General features: G+C 44.0%; 1 protein-coding gene across 6 annotated transcripts in view; it reads right to left on the bottom strand.

The window, feature by feature from the left end:
• mpp2b (MAGUK p55 scaffold protein 2b) overlaps positions 1–22,543 on the bottom strand; it is a 565,073-nt gene that overhangs the window by 14,286 nt on the left and 528,244 nt on the right. For all 6 annotated transcript variants that reach the window (XM_068013331.1, XM_068013337.1, XM_068013332.1 and 3 more), the window contains 3 exons: positions 16,635–16,743; positions 15,551–15,619; positions 4,543–4,704 (listed from right to left, as the gene is read on the bottom strand). In XM_068013331.1, the coding sequence (XP_067869432.1) occupies positions 4,543–4,704; positions 15,551–15,619; positions 16,635–16,743 (340 nt within the window). The remainder of the gene's footprint in view (positions 1–4,542; positions 4,705–15,550; positions 15,620–16,634; positions 16,744–22,543) is intronic.

Here is a 22,543-nt window from a genome sequence, read left to right as displayed (position 1 = left end):
TGCCACCTGGAGGTCGCCTTCAGGCATCTTAAGCGGCCTCCACCAACAGAGGGAACTTGGAGGCTGACTGGAAAACTCTAGTCTGCCTCCTTTAATTAGCCTCAATTAGGCTCTTAATCGTGATTGGCTTCCCGCCACGTGCGAGCAGGTAGCCCTGTTGGGCCCCGAATCCTGCTTCTGCAAAAATGGCTCGGAAGCGGGATGGAGCCAAGGAATTAGCATGCAGGGTGGCGGGGCTATTTTTAGCTCCTGCCCACTTCTGATCCCAGCCCCTGTGGGGACCGAAAATCCAACTCCAGGTCTTCAGCAGACAGTCCAGGCTGGCAGGGAGTGCTGCATTGTCAGAGTTGCTGTCCTTCAGATGAGATGTCAAAAGAAGGCTCCATTTGCCTGTTCGGTTGGCATTATTTGAAGAGGAGTAGGGGAGGCCTACTGGTGTTCTGACTAACATTTATACTTGATGGGCTGCTCAGTTATCTTACATGCTGTTTGTGCGACTTAATTGTACACAAATTAGTTACTGTGTTGGCCTGTACTTCTATGAGTTGTATCATATTATTGAATGTTCTTATATTGGTTATAGAGGAACACAGATATCTCAGAGCATTGTAGAACTGGAAGAGATTACAGAAATAAAGAGGGGTGAGGCCACCCAATGAGGGATTTGAAAACTAGGATGAGAATTTTTAAAATTGAGCTGTTGCTTAACTGGGAACAAATGTAGGTCAGCGAGCAGAGGTGGTGGGTGAGCAGGACTTGATGCGAGTTCAGACATCGGCAGAGTTTTGGACGACCTCCAGTTAATGTACAATAGAACACAGGAGGCCAACCAGGAGTGTATTGGACTAGTCAAGTCTTGCATAGTCTAACACTCCCAGAGCCACAAATGTGCTCTGTTAATGAGAGGCACCTAGCTGCTAAAGATCCACTGCTTGAAACAAAGGATCTGATCCGATTCAAAACATACAGTGTGGCTGGCAACCTCAAAGTGGAGAGCCGCACGCTCCTAGCAGCACTGATCTCCCTCTTCAACTGGGAATTGGAGTACAGCAGATTCCTGAGGCTAGTCCTGACTGAAGAGGGAAGAGCAGTGTTTCAGCAAGTTAGAGGTAGGTGCCAGCTGAAATACCCTCCTCCAACTAGAGCTGGCACAACATCTGTTAATTTTTGATTCACCACCTGCATACCAGCTATTTCTGCCACTTTTCATTATTAGTGCTCCCCTCACTCATGTGTGGCTCCACACTGGGAGTGGGATGGAGGGTTGCCATCAGTGCTTGGAGAACACACATGGAAATTACTGACTTGGCCAAAACAGCTCTGGGGCTTCACATAAAATAACAGCCGAGCCAGAGCGTCCCTGCTCCCTCAACACTCTGGCTGCAAATTCTGGCTCCTCTGTGCTGCCGGAGCTTGCTCTACGGAAGCCAGGTGCCCTCAAAATGACACATGCAGAGTTTCCATTCGCTTCTGGAGTGGCCTGCGTGATGCCCCATGCAAGAAGGACAATAGCGTGGGCATGCTGCTGCAACCCACTCATGCCTGGTGATTCACCAAGTGAAAATCCTATACTACCCTCTAAGGTACACACTACTTGTATCCGAGCTGGTGGCTGCAAGTGTCAGATCAAGTGGTGGTGCTTCTTCCTCAGAGGTCTGTAACAACTCTTGTTCTTTTCATGTGCCTCCACTGGAGTATCTGAGAGCAGAACATCAGAAGGGGAGGGAGGAAGTGGGCAGGCTGGGTGGAAAGCAAGCTGCCCATAGCCACATGGTCTGTAGCTTGTATTTCATGCCAGATAACCGTTTGAAGGGGAGGTGATATGCGAGAAGGGCCATAAGGCAAGAACATTACATCAGCCTGAATGCAGCACCAGATGCAATGCTCTCAGTCACAGTTAACCCTATGATACTGGGCATAGTCTCCTCCAGCAGGCTTAGGTATGCAAACCTGCCCGCCCCCCCTCTGATTCTGCTCTGCTCCTGGCGGTTATGTACCACCTTGTCCTGCAAGAGAGAGGGAAGAATGCCAGTGAGTGTATTGCATTGTGATTGGGTGATGTGACTGCAACAGCTGAATACCTGGAGCTATGTTAAATCAGTGAGAGGTGGATATGAGGTTGGCATCACTGGTGGATTGGTGATGGTGAGAATCTGAACGTTAGGTCCGAATCCTAACTGCTAATGGGTAAGTGATGGGGGTTTAGTGTATTGAGCAGCATGAGAGGTGGTGATATGGGGGAGAGCAGATGCCATTTGAAGTTGCATTCATTGACCTTGACTACCCATGTGAGGTCATTGAACTTCTTGTGGCACTGTGTGAGACTCTAAGAATTGACTTCCCTGGCCAGCTGCTCCCATTCCCTTCTGAGGGTGTTCCTTGAGGGCCTCCTAGCCCGCTGCAGAAACATTGCCTCTCTCCTCCTGTCGAGCTCCAGGACTAATGCCTCCAGCGCTGCATTTGAGAATCTGGGAACACTCTCTCTTCCCTGTTGTTCCATTTGGGGTGGTTCTCCTTACAACCAATTCCTGTGGAGACAGTCAGCAGCAGCCTCCTTACAATCAGTGCAGCTCCCTTTTTTTAGGAGCAGGCTGCCTTAAAAAGGTGCAGCTAGCTGGAACACATGCTCGCCATGCACCCTGCTAGGCCTCCTATTGAGCATTCAGCCAGCCAGCAGTGCAGGTTGCACTCAGCTGAATGCTACAATCATGGAAATGAGGAGACAGCACAAAGTTTGTGTGCTGCCTACCTCCAACGGACTGGGTGCAGGCTGATCGTGGATCGCAATCCCAATGCCTGATTTCTGGGTTCCCCTTTATGTTGACTGCCATTCTATTCTCATATTCTCTCTTCGCCAGTTTTAGTTTCCCCTGCACCTCCCCTCTTAACTTATTGTATTTAGCCTGGTTCTCACTTGAAGAATTCACCTGACCTGCATCATACACCTGTTTTGTTTCATTATATCTCCCTCATCATCCAAGGAGCCCTGCTTTTGGTTTCCCTACCTTTTGATCCTTGTTGGAATGTGCCTAGCCTGTATCTGAAGCATCTGTTCCTTAAAGATAATGCATTATTCCGTTACAGTTTTTCCCGTCAGTATTGATTCCATTTTACCCTGGCTAGATCCCCTCTCATTGCATTGAAATTAGCTCCCTTATAATCAAGCCATTTTACCTTATATCATTCCTTGCTTTTCTGCATTACACGTCTAAACCTTATGATACGTTTATCACTCTCACCCAAGTGCTCCCCCACAGACACTTGGTGCACTTAGCCTACCTCATTTCCCAGCACCAGATCCAGTATTGCCTCCTTTCTAGTTGGGCCACGAACATACTGATCAAGGAAGTTGTCCTGATCACAATCTAGAAATTCCTCCCCCTCCTTTCCCTTTACTCTAAAATCATCCTAATCGATATTTGGGTAATTAAAGTCCCCCAATATCACCACTCTATAGTTCTTGCAAATCTCTGATTTCCCTGCAGATTTGCTCCTGTATCTCTTTCTCACCAGTTGGACATTGATGGAATGGAAGCCCTTCCTGTTGGTGAAGGCCACTGGCTGATCTGGGGGAGCTTTAATGGCCACATGCGTGCAGTTGATCACACCCTGCACCTGTGGGAATCCAGTGATGGCCCAAACCTCTCTGAGCTTGTCTGTCTGGATCGGTGTGGAAACGTACACTCTCGCTGGTCCTCTTGAACAGGACATTGGTCACCATCTTGATGCATCGCAGACTGCGAAATCCCAGACATATCTCCAGTGGATCCCTGAAAAGATCCAAAAGCTTGGAAGTCCAGTGCCACTGACATTGGGTGATCACCACCTCTCATGGAGGTCACCACATCCTCCAGCATGGCACACAGTTCAGTGATGGCTTCTTTGGAGAGGCACAGTCTTCGAAGACACTGCCGCTCGGACATTTGTAGGTTGCTGAGCGTCGGATGGTAGACCCTCTCTGAAGGGTAGCCTCTTCTACGCACTGGAGGCTAATCGCGTGCCACTGCGCCTTTCTCCTGCACCGCAGTTTAACTTATCCAAAAGACAGCACCTCCACCAATGCAAGGGTCATTATTGGACTGGAGTATCAGCCTAGATTTTTATTCTGAAGTCCGAGGGTGGGACTTCAACCCACAACTTTCTGACACAGGAGCAAGAGTGCTACCAACTGAGCCACAGTGACAGTTTACTTTCTAGAAGAAATATCATGCTCCAGAAAATGCAAACCTAAGAAAGAAAAACTACATTGGGAGTTGGATGTAGTGTTTAATTATGAGTTGGGCTACAAAGCAATTTAATCAGAGATGACCCATTCACGGTTCCAGCACATGGATCTGGCCTACTGCTCAAAAAGGTTGCACTCCCTGATCTAACTAATGCTTCTCTCTGAGGTTGGACTTCTCAGGTTTCATATCCGCCTTGTCTCATCTCCTCCTTATCTACCGTGGCTCAGTCATGAAATAGCTAAATATCCATAAAGGTGATCATCAGACCACCTAGTAATTCGAGTTTATGTGCACACAAAAGTCTATATCTACTCACAAGGAATGGTTGTTCCAAAACGCATTGGGTCAGACATAATGAGTCTGTTTTTTAAGCTTCGTCTCCCAACACCCTGTGCTCCTATAAGGACCAGAGTTTTCCTTTGAAATGGTGGCATTTTTGCTACTTCCTCGTAGATCAGAAGTTCGTGTCGATCAAATTCTAGGAATTAAGCAGAACAGTAATCTGGATTTATGATGATAAATGATACAGGGTTATATGAATGCTGTTGAGTGGTTTGAATTGCAGTCTCAGTCTTTACAAATGCAGTCTCTGCCCTACCTCCTTCCGGGAATTCTTTCAGTGACACCAAAGAGCTAGTGGTACAAGTACACTTTTGAACAACAGGAAATAGAATCTCTCCCTGAATTCCTTTATTGGGTTCATGTGAAAAGTAGTGGGAAAGTTACCAGGACTGTTCTTAGTTAGTTTTTGGTGACTAGTTATACAGGACTATTGTCACAGTTAATTTGCTGCCCATATTCTCAGATGGGTAATGGTGTTTTTCCCAAGGAAACCCAAGAGGTTGCAAGGAAACTAAAAAGGGGAGGAGAAATGAAGGGACTCGTATATTTTTAAAGCAATGAAAATGGGCTGAAAGGTAGGTAGGTAGGTACAGGTTCATGATTTTCGCAGTTTAAAATAAACTTCAGAGCGACCAAGTGTCAATATAAAAATCAATAGTATTTCTTTTTAACGCAGTCAGGATTGATCGGAATCTGAAAAATATTTGAACTGGATTTACCCTTGTGTCCTGAGCAGAGAAAATTTCTGACATGATTAACTTGTTGCTTAAGACAAAGATAGTTTTCTAAGCATAGATAAGTATCTCAGATTTTTTTTGTTGGATATTTATATATTTTTGCACACTAAAGTACATCAGCATTGCACAAATGAAGCTCTTTTTCACATCTGGAAGCAATTTTGAGTATCAGATACTCTTAGCTCAGGTTTAACATAAGTTAAATGTACAGAAAGTCTATCCCAAGAATGTGTCTGCACCGAAAGTACATTCCTTAATTTAGTGCGAATTTTCAATTTATTTCTTATACCGATCATTCTTACAGCTCCCACAGTGCAAATGAAAACATAGGTCCTGAAATGGCTTACCATTTTCCATGGACTCTATAAAATTACTTTATTCACACTCTTAATGGAGAGAATAATCTTTTAGCAAACTTGGAGGTGAGGCAATCAGTGAGGATGATATGAACTGCCTGCAACAGGACATAGATAGGCAAGCAGAATTGGCAGATGGAATTTAATACTGACAAATGTGATGTGATGCATTTTGACAGAATGACTAGGGTGAGCCAATATATACATAATGGTTCAGTTCTAAAGAATGTGCAGGAACAGAAGGACCTGGGGTTCATCTGCATAGATCTTTGAAGTTGGCAGGACATATTGAAAGAGTGGTTAGTAAAGCCTATGGGATCTTGGACTTTATAAATAGAGGCACTGAGCACAAAAGCCAGGAAGTTCTGCTGAACCTTTTGACCAAAAATGCAAGGGGAATATGAGGAAGCACTTTTTACACAGCGGGGTGGTAATGACTTGGAACAGGAGAGAGAGAGAGAAAAAGCGAGTGAGAGCAGGGGAGAGAGAGAGACTTCAGGGGCGAGAGAGAGACAGCAGGGGAGAGAGAGAGAGAGTGAGAATAGGGGAGAGAGAAAGCGAGTTAGAGCAGGGGAGAGAGAGAGACTTCAGGGGCGAGAGAGAGACAGCGGGGAGAGAGAGAGAGAGTGAGAATAGGGGAGAGAGAAAGCGAGTTAGAGCAGGGGAGAGGGAAAGCGAGAGAGAGCAGGCGGGAGAGAGAGAGAGAGCAGGGGAGAGAGAGAGAGCATGGGAGAGAGAGAGAGAGCATGGGAGAGAGAGAGAGCAGGGGAGAGAGAGAGAACAGGGGAGAGAGAGAGAACAGGGGAGAGAGAGAGAGCAGGGGAGAGAGAGAGAGCAGGGGAGAGAGAGAGAGCAGGGGAGAGAGAGAGAGCAGGGGAGAGAGAGAGAGCAGGGGAGAGAGAGAGAGCAGGGGAGAGAGAGAGAGAGAGATTCAGCAGTATCTTGGACAAACCCTAGGAATCAGACTGACAGGCTTGTATACACAGCTCGGGCTGTTACTATATGAAACATTAACAATGTAATAACCGAAATATGAAAAGGTATTTTGAGTCTCCTAGTGTTATTTTACGGCAGTTGAATTAAGAATTAATATGCACACCTCACAAATACACCAGAATTGTCTTATTGTATCATACATTTTATTTAGCAGACACCAGCTGCTCAGAAAGTAACATGCTTATTCAGCATTCCTTATTTCAGGACCACTGCAGTGCTTTTCACCTATGAAATATTGGAATGTAAATTTGTTTCATAAAATGGACGATAGAATTGGCAACACATGGTATGCTCCACCCTGATTGAGAAAGAAAATTAGGTGGAGTGTAAAACTGGCTGTTGATCTGCTGTCACATATTGAGCTGCCACCCATTGCAAATTTATACCAGGGTATCTGTCTGCTGCCTTAATACTTAATTTTCTTGATATTCTCTTCTTTGTGGTTTATTTTTGTTACATTTTGCTTTTGATCTTTTAATTTGCTGTAAGTTGTCTAATTTATGTTTTAGCTTCACCATTAATTATTAATCTGGAGTGCTAACTGTGCCAGAAGTTGATTAAAGAGACAATTACTGCGGTAAGGAGGGATGATATCTTAGAAGGTTCCTCTAATGAGGCCATATGGGTAGAACTTAAAAGCAAAAAGGGGGCTATTACTTGGCTGGGAGTGTACTACAGGCTTCCAAACAGTCAGGCAGTGGTAGAGAAGCAGATATGTAGGCAAATCTCAGAGAGGTGCAATAATATTAGGGTGATAATTGTAGGGGATTTCAATTTCCCCTATATTAGAGGGGAGAGTATTCGTGCAAAAAGCTTAAAGGGGGCGGAATTCTTCAAGTGCATTCAGGAGAGCTGTTTCAGCCAGCATGTAGGGAATCCTACAAGAGGAGGAGCGGTACTGGACTTAATCCCAGGGAATGAAGCCAGACAAGTGGTAGAAGTGGCAGTGGGGGTGCATTTCGGGGATAGTGACCTTAACTCTATAAGATTTAAGATTGTTAAGGAAAAGGACATAGAGGGTCTGGAAATCAGAGTACTGAATTGAGGGAAGGCAGATTTCAATATGATAAAACAGGATCTGGCCAAAGTGAACTGGGAGCAGCTTCTTATAGGAAAGTCGACATCAGACCAGTGGGTGTCATTTAGAAGGGAAATTGTGAGGGTTCAGGTGCAGCATGTTCCTGTAAAGGTGAAGAGTAGGACCAACAGGTCAAGGGAACCCTGGATGTCAAGGGATATAGAGAATTGGATAAGGAAATAAAAGGAGGCGTATGGCAGATTCAGAGGGCTGAAAACAGCGGAGGCCCTCGAAGAGTATAGAAAGTGTAGGGGAGTACTTAAAAAAAGTAATTAGGAGAGTGAAGAGGGGGCATGAAAAATCACTGGCAGACAAGATAAAGGAAAATCCCAAGGTGTTTTATAAGTATGTTAGGGGCAAGAGGATAACCAGGGAAAGAGTAGGGCCCATTAGGGATCAAAGAGGCAATCTGTGTGTGGAGCCGGAGGACATAGGGGAGGTTTTGAATGATTACTTTTCATCCATCGGAGCCAGAGGTTTCATGCCCCAATGACGGGGCCAAGCGAATGAAAGATCGCAATCATGACTGTCACTACCCTTGTGGAGGGATTTCACCTTCACCCCGATGGCCATACTGGCTTTGTGTCCCTTTATTTGAGGACTTTAGTGCAGGCAACTGAGGGCGCATCCGTGTTGAGGAGCCCTTGCGCTGGGCTGCCTGCCTCAGCAGCACCCACTTTTCCCGATGGCGTTGCTGGTCTGACACCACTGCGGGGCCCTCTGATTAGGCTTCCAGCCTCACGAACCTGCCCAATGAGGCAGCCAGTTAGGAGGCTGCCTCCCAGACGGTTGCGCCAGCAGGCACGCTGATGACATGGGTATGTTCCAGACCACTATATGGGCCTGACATTGGAATAGGAGGGGATTTCAACAACCCCTCATGTTAACTGGGATAAAATCAATGTAAAAGGTATAGAGGACACAATATCCTTAAAAGGCTCTCAGGAAAAAAATTTAGCCAGTGTGTAGCAAGTGCAACAAGAGAAAGGCCAGTTCTGGACTTAGTTTTAGGAAATGAAGCTGGGCAGGTGGAAGGGTTACCAGTGGGAGAGCATTTTGATGGTAGTGATCATAATTGAGTTAGATTTAATATAGTTTTAGTAAAGGACAGTGATACACCAAAATTAAAAGTTTTAACTTGGGGAAGAGTCAGTTTTACTGAGCTGAGATGTGATTTAGCAAAAGTGGACTGGAAGCAGCTACTTGAAGATACATCAGTGTCTGAGAAATCAAGAGCTCAATACTGCAGAAATCTGAGAGGATTATAGAAAATGCAGGGCTGAAATTAACAAGGAAATTAGGAAAGCAAAAAGATGACATGAAAAAATATTGGAAAGTACAATAAAGGAAAACCCAAAGATGTTTTGTAAATCTTGGAAATACTGTTATGAAATTTATTTTTGTTAAAATATTTTTTAAGGAATTTATAGTTAAACTGAATAAATGTTGGACCAGTTTTCTTAAAAAGAGAGCCATCAAGGGGACACTGAGGGAGCAGGATTGGCAACAATGTTACTGGTTGTCACATGACTCAAGTTAAAGCTAGAACAGAAACCCTGGTAACAAGGGCAGAGAAGTGACAAATGCCCCTTTGATTGGACAAGCCCAGTAGCAGCAGAGCGCACCTGGGATGGGCAGAAAAAAAACTCTCAAACTTTTTGAATGTGTGTCAGCATATGGTTTTACCTACTGGAGTGAGATAAAATCAAGTCTGCTGCTGAAAGCTCAAGGTAGGACAGAAGACCACAACCCAGCTCACTTTCCAGCAATTCCCTAATAGGCCCTGTGAAGTCCACTGTGTCAATTCATCTCATCTCCTGTCTCTGAAGAAAGTCTGCTTAAGTTAGTTCTCGGCGCCACCTGAAAAGAGCTGTTCTGGAGGATCTCAATGACCTGTCTACTTGTATTCAGATGTTAGACTGCCAGTTTTGGAACAATATATCTCATCTGTTGTTTTCTTCAAAAATCAGCAAGTAATCTGCCTGGGTGTTTTTTTGTCTGTAACAGAGCTCTGAATTTATAAAAATCCCTTTTATCTTTTTCCGGTTAACCGTTGTCTATGTGTATGTGTGAGTGTGAAGGGGCCAAGGTGGAAAGGGAACTTTAGAATTTAAAATCTGTGTGTTTATGTTTTACTTCATTATTAGTTAAGACTGGTTTTATAATAAACTGATAATGTTGTTGTTCATTAAAGAAACCTGGTTAGTGTGTTCTATTCTTATGTTAGGATGAGACGTGAAGGCTCAGTTAGGGCGCTTGAGAGTTACAAGTTAGCCAGGAAGGATCTAAAGGGAGAGCTAAGAAGAGCAAGGAGAGGACACGAGAAGTCATTGGCGGATAGGATCAGGGAAAACCCTAAGGCTTTCTATAGGTATATCAGGAATAAAAGAATGACTAGAGTTAGAGTAGGGCCAATCAAGGATAGTAGTGGGAAGTTGTGTGTGGAATCAGAGGAGGTAGGGGAAGTGTTAAATGAATATTTTGCGTCAGTATTTACAGTAGAGAAAGAAAATGTTGTCGAGGAGAATACTGAGATTCAGGCTACTAGGCTAGATGGGATTGAGGTTCACAAGGAGGAGGTGTTATCAATTTTGGAAAGTGTGAAAATAGATAAGTCCCCTGGGCCAGATGGGATTTATCCTAGGATTCTCTGGGAAGCTAGGGAGGAGATTGCAGAGCCTTTGTCCTTGATCTTTATGTCGTCATTGTCGACAGGAATAGTGCCGGAAGACTGGAGGATAGCAAATGTTGTCCCCTTGTTCAAGAAGGGGAGTAGAGACAGCCCTGGTAATTATAGACCTGTGAGCCTTACTTCGGTTGTGGGCAAAATGTTGGAAAAGGTTATAAGAGACAGGATTTATAATCATCTTGAAAAGAATAAGTTCATTAGCGATAGTCAGCACGGTTTTGTGACGGGTAGGTCGTGCCTCACAAACCTTATTGAGTTTTTTGAGAAGGTGACCAAACAGGTGGATGAGGGTAAAGCAGTGGATGTGGTGTATATAGATTTCAGTAAGGCGTTTGATAAGGTTCCCCATGGTAGGCTATTGCAGAAAATACGGAAGTATGGGGTTGAAGGTGATTTAGAGCTTTGGATCAGAAATTGGCTAGCTGAAAGAAGACAGAGGGTGGTGGTTGATGGCAAATGTTCATCCTGGAGTTTCGTTACTAGTGGTGTACCGCAAGGATCTGTTTTGGGGCCACTGCTGTTTGTCATTTTTATAAATGACCTGGAAGAGGGTGTAGAAGGGTGGGTTAGTAAATTTGCGGATGACACTAAGGTCGGTGGAGTTGTGGATAGTGCCAAAGGATGTTATAGGGTACAGAGGGACATAGATAGGCTGCAGAGCTGGGCTGAGTGATGGCAAATGGAGTTTAATGCGGAAAAGTGTGAGGTGATTCACTTTGGAAGGAGTAACAGGAATACAGAGTACTGGGCTAATGGGAAGATTCTTGGTAGTGTAGATGAACAGAGAGATCTTGGTGTCCAGGTGCATAAATCCCTGAAGGTTGCTACCCAGGTTAATAGGGCTGTTAAGAAGGCATAGGGTGTGTTAGCTTTTATTAGTAGGGGGATCGAGTTTCGGAGCCACGAGGTCATGCTGCAGCTGTACAAAACTCTGGTGAGACCGCACCTGGAGTATTGCGTGCAGTTCTGGTCACTGCATTATAGGAAGGATGTGGAAGCTATGGAAAGGGTGCAGAGGAGATTTACTAGGATGTTGCCTGGTATGGAGGGAAGGTCTTACGAGGAAAGGCTGAGGGACTTGAGGTTGTTTTCATTGGAGAGAAGGAGGAGGAGAGGTGACTTAATAGAGACATATAAGATAATCAGAGGGTTGGATAGGGTGGATAGTGAGAGTCTTTTTCCTCGGATGGTGATGGCAAACACGAGGGGACATAGCTTTAAGTTGAGGGGTGATAAATATAGGACAGATGTCAGAGGTAGTTTCTTTACTCAGAGAGTAGTAGGGGCGTGGAACGCGCTGCCTGCAACAGTAGTAGACTCGCCAACTTTAAGGGCATTTAAGTGGTCATTGGATAGACATATGGATGAAAATGGAATAGTGTAGGTCAGATGGTTTCACAGGTCGGCGCTACATCGAGGGCCAAAGGGCCTATACTGTGCTGTAATGTTCTAAAAATCTGTGTTCACTATGGAGAGGGACGATGTAGGTGTAGTGATCAGGGAAGGGGATTGTGATATACTTGATCAAATTAGCATTGAAAAGGAGGAAGTATTAGCTGTATTAGCGGGCTTGAGGGTGGATAAATCCCCAGGCCCAGATGAGATGTATCCCAGGCTGCTATGTGAGGCAAGGGAGGAGATAGCGGGAGGTCCGACACAAATTTTCAGTTCCTCTCTGGCCACAGGAGAGGGACCAGAGGATTGGAGGACAGCGAATGTGGTTCCATTATTTAAGAAGGGTAGCAGAGATAAACAAGGTAATTACAGGCTGGTGAGTCTAACATCAGTGGTAGGAAAATTATTGGAAAAAATTCTGAGAGACAGGATTAATCTCCACTTGGGGAGGCAGGGATTAATCAGGAATAGTCAACATGGCTTTGTCAGGGGGAGATCGTGTCTAAGGAATTTGATTGAATTTTTCGAGGAGGTGACTAGAGGTGTAGATGAGGGTAAAGCAGTTGATGTAGTCTACGTGGACTTCAGTAAGGCTTTTGATAAGGGAGATTTGTTAAGAAAGTAAAGGGCCTGTTTCTGTGCTGTAAAACTCTATGACTCTAAGTATGATTTCTATGTTGCAATGGTAATGAGTTGTTATAACACTGCTAATTCATTCAATTCTGGTTGTTATCATTTAGTTGAACAATCTATGCACTGAAATGAAATTATATCACTTGAGAATTTTCTCAATTTAATCTGGCAGCACTTTTTGCATGATAAAATCTCTTAGAAACAATAAAGACTTACTTTTAATTGGCACTTTTCATGACCTCAGAATGATCCAAAGCACTTTACAGCCAATTAAGTACTTTTGAGGTATAGTCACTGTTGCAACGTAGAGAAATATGTCAGCCAATTTGTGTACAGCAAACTCTGATAGACAGCAATGTGTGCTTTGAGTAATGATGACTTTTCTTTGGGTAGGGGGGGGGGGGGTATAAATATTGGCTAGGATACAGGAGATAACTCCCAAACTCTTCTTCAAAATAGTACCATGGGATCTTTTACGTCCATCTGAGAAAGCAGACAGGGGCCTCAGTTTTATGTTTCATCCTAAAGATGGCACCACAACAGTGCAGGGCTCCCTCATTACGGCAATGGAGTGTAAGCCCAGATTTTTGTGCAAGTCTCTGGAGTGGGATTTGAACCCACAACCTCCTGATTCAAGGGGTGAGAGTTAGAGGGCTATCAACTGAGCCATGGCTGGCACACAAGAAATAGTGAATAGTTTAATTTGTAGAGTACAATAATTCTAAAATTCTAAAGGGGGTGCAGGAGCAGAGGGACCTGGGGTATATGTGCATAATTCATTGAAAGTGGCAGGGCAGGTTGAGAAAGTGGCTATTAAAGCATATGGGATCCTCGACTTTATAAATAGGGGCATAGAGTACGAAAACAAGGAAGTTATGATAAACCTGCATGGTTCGATCTCAACTGGAGCATTGTGTCCAGTTCTGGGCACAACACTTTAGGAAGGATGTGAAGGCATGAGAGAGGGTGAAGAAAAGATTAATGAGAATGGTTCCAGGCATGAGGAACAACAGTTATGTGGATAGGTTGGAGAAGATGGAGCTGTTCTCCTTGGAGGAGAGAAGATTAAGAGGAGATTGGATCGAGGTGTTCAAAAGCATGAGGGGTCTGGACAGAGTAGCTGGGATAAACTGTTCCCATTGGCAGGAGGATCCAGAACCAGACGACACCAATTTAAGGTGATTGGCAGAAGAAGCAACAGTGACATTGTGGAGAAACCTTTTTAGGCAGCGAGTGGTCACAATTTGGAATGCACTTCTTAAGAGTTTGACGGAGGCAGATTCAGTTGTGACCTTCAAAAGGGAATTGGATAATTATCTGAGGCAAAAAGATTGCAGGGTTACAGGGAAAAGGCAGGGGAGTGGGACTAGATGAGTTGCTCTTCCAAAGAGCTGGCATGGACACAATAGGCTGAACGGCCTCCTTCTGTTCTAAAATATACAAAGGATCTTACTTCACGATTATACAACTGAGCTTGGCAGGAGCAACTCTGATGGCTTAGCAGGATTAAACAATGAGTTTTATGAGGTTTTCTTCTGACTGGGGGCTGAAGAGCAGGAATGGGAATCCCAAGGGACTATATTATGAGATAGGGATTGCAGGAGAGTCGACCCGAGACTGGTGGAGCTGCAATTAACTTAATATATAGTGTGGCCAGATTTGCAATTGTTCAATGAAGGAATGCGCTGTTTGAGAAAGAAAGAAAAATAAGCCTGAAAGAGTATTTCAAACATAGACTAAAAGAGTATTACAAGGCTTCGTGGATATTATTCAGAAAATAATTTAAGGGTGGCATTTTTTAAGTTCAGTACATTAATGTGTGTCATGGGTGACACACTGAACTTTAATTTCTGAAGCTAATAAATGGTGTAGGTAAGATGGTACTGAACAATGGAATAATAGCAAGGTTGTTAATATTTTTAATGATGGTTTTATTTTCTGTAGCTAAAACCTTGTGAAGGAATTATTGTATGCTACAAAGGAATGATCATGATGTTATAAATGTGTTTAATGTTGAATAAATCCATTGTAAAAGAGTAACAGAATGGTACAGATCAGAAAGACCCAGGATCACTCACTGATCTGCATTGAGTCAGCTAATGGCAACTGGAAAGGCGGTTGGGAGTACAACAGTTAGCCTTAATTCCCTAGAGTTAGGGCAGGAAGTATCACCCACCCATCCACCGTTGATCTCACTCCTGACCTGCAGTGCATCCTGATGTTAGTGTGAGGACTGGATCAGGTACCGCTGAAATGCTGACCATAGCCAAACAGCCTACCAATACTTAAGGGCAGTCACTTGGGGGAATTGCTCAGCACTCATATGATTATACCCAAGCAAGGATTCAACACTTTGCACAGTAAATAGAGACAATGATGCAAAAAATTTGAAAACAAAAATAAAGGGAAAGAAAGTGTTTGTAGAACACCCATCACAATGCCCTAATTTGGATGAAATATATCTCTTTATCTCTAATTTACCCAGGACTTGAGCACATAATCTAGGCTGATACTCCATTGTGGTACTGAGGGAGTCAGAGGGACCATCTTTCAGATGCAATACTAAACGAGGCCCTGTCTGCCCCCTCAAGGCAAGAAAGATCTTACTGCACCATTTTTCAAAGAAGAGCAGGGGAGTTCTCCCTGGTGTCCTGGCCAATATTTATATCCCTCAACCAATATCAATGAAACAAATTTATTGGTTATTGACTTTTGTGCGACAAATTGGCTGCCACATTTTCTTGACACCTACACTTCAAAAAGTACATAATTGGTTATAAAGGACTTTGGGATGTCCTGAGATTTGAAAGGCAGTCTGTAAATCAATGAGTTTCAAAACATGACATCATCATAACACTCTCTCTCCACCCTGGGGGAGAAAATGTTTACACCAGCAATTTTTCATAAAGGCAACGTACCATTAAATTGCTATCAATTGCATATAAATGACAAATTAATAATTGCTTGGGCCACTCAGCATGTCCAACAACCATACTAACTGGTAAAATTATCAGCAATCTAAATAGAAAATATTTTGCAGCTGGTCAGACAGAATCTGTAGCAAGAAAAGGGGCTCGCCAACTTTTTTGATAGTTAACCTGCATTTTTGGTGGTCAGATACATCATCTTCTTCTTCCTTTTTCCACCCATACTCCCACATAGTGCACCTGTCAATAAAATAAAATATTGTACACTCACTATTGTAAAAGGCACCAATTGCTTAAAAAAAAATTAAAATCTGTGTACAGCATCAAAAAGTTTAAACTAGCCTGTATGATATTATCAGCATGGTTGAATTCAGTTAATCTGTCTCTATTGTAGTTCCTTTGTTAAAATACAGGACAAAAGATTCCATCCCAATAGGTATTGGCTTAGAAATTGCTGGAAAAACAACTGCTCGCCATTATTAGTTTATAAAAAATCTAGCAATTTGTGACTTTCATGGGATTGATTATCATTTAGCAGTGCTTATTACTATAATTCTAGCCCGAGGACTGGTGTGGGCCATCAGTGGCCTCTCAAACCTGTGCACATGATCAATAGTGGCTTGTTTGGTGCTTTGGTTCTGAGCTGGACAATGGTTGATCTTTTTAGGAATCTGTCTGTGCTAAATGCCCTGACTTCCAATTGTTCACAAATTTCTGGACTATTCATGCCGCTCCACCATTAGACTCGCAGAAACCGAAAAAACTTTGCCGTGAACCTCTCCATTGAAATAAATGGCTGAATTTACGCTGCTAATGCAAATGAATTACACCACAGCCATTTAGGGTTGGTAATTCATGGCATAAGGAGCCTGTAAATAATGTGATTTATGTTCCTGAAATGCCACTCAACCATGGAGGTCCAGAAAGGGAACAATGAAACTGTGAAGTCTCATTCCTGGGGCTAGTAAATTGTGCCTAGAGCTACTTTAAAAAAACATTAAACCTATCTTGACAGTATTTTTGTGCCAGTCTTGTCATCCACACTCCTGTTAGTTGCATCAAGCGACTACCGGATGTTAGAAGGCCAAGTAAATAGATTTCGGTCTTTTCTCATCTAGCAATGCCGATGAAAACAGTTGTGGATTATTACTCTTAAGCAACTTATTGCAGTTTACTTCTAATAGCCAAGAATGTCAGAATCTGTTCTGCAAAGTGGAATGGGAATACTGTGTCTTCTAGATGCCATAGCAGTTACCAGTAGAAGTGGAGAAATCCCAGTCTCGCTTTACAAAAGCTTTCCTCTTTTCCTCCAACAGCTGACTCGGGATAAGGCCTGCACTCCCTCCCTCCTTCACATGGCAGGCCTAGAAGACAAGAGAACAAAAAGAGTGACCAAAAGCCTAGCATGTTCTCTAATTCCAATCATTGCCTTGAAGTTTAACTTTTTGTAGCAGTATCTCTTGAGAGGGAGACTTCAAGGTCTCCTGCCTGATGGAAATGGGGCTGTGGTATCCTCAAAATCCAAAAGTTTCTGTCCGAGATGTGCGGCTCCAACATTACCTTCATGAGAAAATGGAATCTCGTTGTCTGGTTCCTCAAACAACCATGTTGAGCAGAGTGATGTTCCTGTACTTGCACAGTGAATAGGGCTTGTCCATTTCAGTCTAAGTACCTTTTAACAACATGCCTTTGCAGTGCCTCTCTAGCACTGAAAATTAACTATTATAAGTGTGGAATCTCATTCCTTCAGGTTTTAAATCTGACAGTTTTAACCTTTTCAATGTCTCTCTTATCTCTCTCCCTTAAACCATCTTTCTTTCCAGCTCTTGAATTCTCTTTATTGAATTCTCAGACAGGAGACCAAAGCAGCCCGCTTGATTGGCACACCATCCACAAACATTCACTCCCTCCACCACCGACGCACAGTGGCAGCAGTGTGTACCATCTACAAGATGCACTGCAGCAATGCACCAAAGCTCCTTAGACAGCACCTTCCAAACCCGCGACCTCGACCACCTCAAAGGACAAGAGCAGCAGATGCATGGGAACACCATACTTGCAAGTTCCTGTCCAAGTCACACACCATCCTGACTTGGAACTATATCGCCGTTCCTTCACCGTCGCTGGGTCAAAATCCTGGAACTCCCTTCCTAACAGCACTGTGGGTGTACCTACCCCACATGGACTGCAGCGGTTCAGGAAGGCAGCTCACCACCACCTTCTCAAGGGCAATTAGGGATGGGCAATAAATGCTGGCATAGCCAGTGATGCCCACATCCCATGAATGAATAAAAAAACAAAGTGGAATTGACTATTATTGGTAAACTCGATCTAGAAATCTGAATTATAATGGAGTAAGCTAAATGATTCTTTTTTATTCCTCATCATATATCATAGCTTCTCATGATAGCAGTTTGCAATATTAAAAGTATTAACTTCTGCTGATGCCTCTCCGTTGTCTGAAGATCCCTAATGATTTGTTTGATATTTCAAATAAATCAAATGTCAACAGCTGTGATTCAGTATTGTGAGGTCCCTACAGAGGCATTCCTTCACATCTGATAATCTCTGTTCATGGTGAGATTTATGCATTAATGGCTCCAATGCATTCAACTCATTTATCAACTACTACACATTAGCCAGCTAGCAAAAACCAAACAGTATCATACACTGTAAATCACCAAGAATATCAATGAATGTACAGTTTATAACATAAGATCTTTATGGATTCTGGGTAGATTTGTGTTTATGATGTAATATAAGATTTTTGTTGGGATCTTTTCTCATAGTCCTCTCTCTCCAAAGATGTTCAAAACCACAGATTACATTGGATTTAAATTTCCACACCCATGCTACACCATGGATAGCTTATTAGCACCTCCTCTCTGCCAGGCCAGACCAACAATAACTACTTCTCTTGATATAAGCAACTTTAGATATGAGGGCAAATGACTAAAAGCCTGTTCACAGAGTCAGGTTTTAAGCAGCACATTGTGCCACACAAAAAGCAGACAGTTTGTTAGTATATTTTAATAGTGCCATCAATTAACCTCGCATTCACCTCTGGCCCTAAATTACAAGGGTCAGGCTTGGCTCAGTTGGTCACACTTTTGCCTCAGTTAGAGGGCAGGATTTTCCCATGGGCTTTGGGATTTCGACTTCAGGACAAAATGGGACCAGCTCAGCTATTTCCCAATTAAGGAAGGCGGGCGGGTTGTAGATGCTATCAGCCCAATCAGAGGGCTGGTGAGACCACAGCTAGAGTGTTGTGTGCAGTTTTGGTCTCCTTACCTAAGGAAAGATATACTTGCCATTGAGGGAATGCAATGAAGGGAATCTGCCATCCTTATCTGGTCTGGCCTACATGTGACTCCAGACCCACAGCAACGTGTTTGACACTTAACTGCCCTTTGAAATGGCCTAGCAAGCCACTCAGTTGTCAAAGGCAATTAGTGATGGGCAACAAATGCTGGCCTTGTCAACGATGCCCGCATCGCATAACAGAATAAAAGAAATGGTGCAGGAAGATGGTGTTGAAGTAGAAGATCAGCAATGATCTCATTGAATGGCAAAATGGGCTCAAAGGGCTGAATGGCCTACTCCTGCTCCTATTTCTTATGTTCTCATGCAGCTCTAGAGCCTCAGCAGCCCCAACGAGAGAGGTGGATGCTCTTGAGATAGCTCGGAGACTGAGAGGCTCAGAGAGTTGTGTAAAAATAAAAATCCCAAGGGGCCAAGCAGACAGGCCCCTTCAGATGGCACATGGGGGTTGCCTTCCCTGCATGCAGCCCCTCTTTGGTGCATGCAGCCTCCATCTCCAATGACTCCCTCGGAGGTCTGCAGGGAGGCCTCCTCCATGAGGCTGGTTATTTCCCCACATAATGGGGGGGGGGGGGGGGCCGCACCGCTGCCGGCAAAATGCCAGTGGCCTGGGAAAATTGCCTTTAGTAAGGCCTTCAATTACTTAAATATTCTGCCTCCTCCATTCAATGGATATGCTGCAGCCAGTCCCACTGCAGGGAAACTTCCCTGGTGGCGGAACTGTATCAGGAAGCCACCCTGGTGCAGCTCTCCGCTATGTCCCCGGCACCCCCCACCTTCCAGTCTGCCATCTCGGGGCCTGGGTCAAGCCCAATTTCAGAAACTTGAGCGTGTAATCTAGGCTGACTGAGGGTGTGCTGCACGGTAAAATGTGCTGTCTTGCACATCTTAAAGGAGGGAATTGAGGTAGAGAATCAGAGGTTTAGGGCCTCTGCGGCTGAAGGCACTGGCGTCAATGGTGGAGCGATGAAAATCAGGATGCGCAAGAGGACAGAATTGGAGGAGCGCAGCTATCTTGGAGGGTTGTAGGGCTGGAGGAGATTACAGAAATAGGGAGGGTGAGACCATGGAGGGATTTGAAAACAAGGATGAGAATTTTAAAATTGAGGCATTGCTTAACCAGGAGCCAGTGTAGGTCAGGAAGGGCTGATGGATGAATGGATCAGGACATGCCAGCAGAACCTTTGATGACCTCAAAGTTTAGGGAAGGTGGAATGTGGGTGGCCAGCCAAGAGTGCATTGGAATAATCAAGTCGAAAGGTAGCAAAGTCATGGATGAGGGATTCAGCAGCAAATAAGCAGAGGCAGGGCAGAGTCCGGCATGTTAGGATGTAGAAACAGGGTTGTGAACAGTTTGGTTCGGCCTCAGATAGTTGCCAGGCAGAGGGATGTAGTTGGTGGCAGTGGAATGGAACTAGTGTTGGGGACTGAAGACAATGGCTTTGGTCTTCCCAATATTTAGTTGATGGAAATTTCTGTTCATCAAGCACTGGATGTCAGACAATCAGTTAGAAAAGTAAAAGACAGTGGAGGGTTCAAGAGCAGTAATGGTGAGGAAGAGCTGTGTGTCATTAGCATATATCTGGAAACTGATGCTGTATTTTTGCATGATATCGCATGTAGATTAGAAATAGGAGGGGTCTGAGGATAGATCCTTGTGGAACACCAGAGCTAACAGTGCAGGTGCAGGGAGAGATGCCATTCCCACTGATCCTCTGGCTGCAACTGGTAAGAATGGAACCATGCAAGTACGGTCTCATCCAGCTAGACTATGGAGGAAAGGCATTGGAGAAGGATGGTGTGGTGTGTCATAGGCTGCAGATAGGTCGAGAAGGATGAGGAGGAATAGTTTACCATCGTCATAGCTACATAGCATGTTATCTGTAACTTTCATAAGGGCAGTTTTGGTTCTGTGGCAAGGGTGGAAACCTGATTAGAGGGATTCAAACATTAAGGTCCGTGAAAGATAGGCACAGATTTGGGAGACGGCAGAATGTTTCAAGGACTTTGGAGAGGAAAGGGAGGTTGGAGCTGGGATAGTCGTTTGCAGAGACAGTGGGGGTCAAAGGTTGTTTTTTGGGCAAGAGCGTTAATGACAGCAAATTTGAAGGAGACCAACAATAGATTGAAGTTAACAAAATTAATGATTAATACATTGAACCATCCAGTCTATAGGAGGATCATATGTCTTTCAAATTAATATTTCCAAGGTATTAGAGTTGGTGTGTGTGTATCATACTACACAACAAAAAATTGTAAGTTTGCTAACATAAGTATTAATAGCTCCATTAATTAATCTCACATTCACCTCTTGTCCTAAATTTTAAGGGTGAGGCTTGGCTCAGTTGACAGAACTCTTAGTTCTGAGTCAGAAAGTCATTGGGTCAAGGTCAAATCAGAGATTTGAACACACAATCTAGGCTGATTGAGAGAACGTTTCACTATAAGAGGTGCTTTTTTTTGATGAGATATTAAACTGCCCTTTAAGGTGCCATAAAAGATCCCATGGCACAATTCATAGACCAGGGAGTTCTTCCAGTGTTCTGGCCAACCAACATCACTAACATTGTAGTTTGTGGGAGCTGGCATAAATTAGCTGCCATATTTTCCTCCATTACAATTGTGAAAAACACGATTTTATTAGATTAGATTAGATTAGAGATACAGCACTGAAACAGGCCCTTCGGCCCACCGTGTCTGTGCCGAACATCAACCACCCATTTATACTAATCCTACACTAATCCCATATTCCCAACAAACATCCCCACCTGTCCCTATATTTCCCTACCACCTACCTATACTGGTGACAATTTATAATGGCCAATTTACCTATCAACCTGCAAGTCTTTTGGCTTGTGGGAGGAAACCGGAGCACCCGGAGAAAACCCACGCAGACACAGGGAGAACTTGCAAACTCCACACAGGCAGTACCCGGAATCGAACCCGGGTCCCTGGAGCTGTGAGGCTGCGGTGCTAACCACTGCGCCACTGTGCCGCCCTATGTTATGTTATATAATAGTTTCATCAAGTTGCTCTGCAGGTGCAATGATGTTGAAACTTTCCACTGAATGAAACTGTAGACATTTCGCCCTTATTTCTCAAGTATATAAGGTATTTCCCACACCTGTGTATTAATATTCAAGATTGGGAGTACATCAAATGCAACATCTATTAACGCCCTTTTTAAATCAGTGACTAGATGGTTCAACAAGTACTGGGGCACACTGCAGACAACAACTGGCATATACATAATGCTTACCGCAAAATAGCATGCCAAGTGGCGCAGTGGTTAGCACCGCAGCCTCACAGCTCCAGGGACCCGGGTTCAATTCTGGGTACTGCCTGTGCGGAGTTTGCAAGTTCTCCCTGTGACCGTGTGGGTTTTCGCCGGGTGCTCCGGTTTCCTCCCACAGCCAAAGACTTGCAGGTTGATAGGTAAATTGGCCATTGTAAATTGCCCCTAGTGTAGGTAGGTGGTAGGGAATATGGGATAACTGTAGGGTTAGTATAAATTGGTGGTTGTTGGTCGGCACAGACTCGGTGGGCCGAAGGGCCTGTTTCAGTGCTGTATCTCTAAATAAATAAATAAGTGCTTCGTGGATAGGTAGACAGCCAACTTACTGGGTACGCAGAACTCATTGTTGCCAGTGTGATGTCACACATCTGCATGGACATTCATGCAAATAGAATTTTGCCATCTTGTTTGGAGAAATTCAAATTTGTTCCAAAAAAGCACTGGACTCTTTTTTGCAGCTAAACTACTGGACTTGTTGAGAGAAGTTGCACCGACACCTGTTGGGCATTCCTTTTAATGTCAAGCTGTCATGAGGCTCTATTTGAATC

This window comes from Heterodontus francisci, chromosome 33 (genome assembly GCF_036365525.1).
Source record: "Heterodontus francisci isolate sHetFra1 chromosome 33, sHetFra1.hap1, whole genome shotgun sequence".
Taxonomy (NCBI): Eukaryota; Metazoa; Chordata; class Chondrichthyes; order Heterodontiformes; family Heterodontidae; genus Heterodontus; species Heterodontus francisci.
This window is presented reverse-complemented; position numbering and strand designations above follow the sequence as displayed.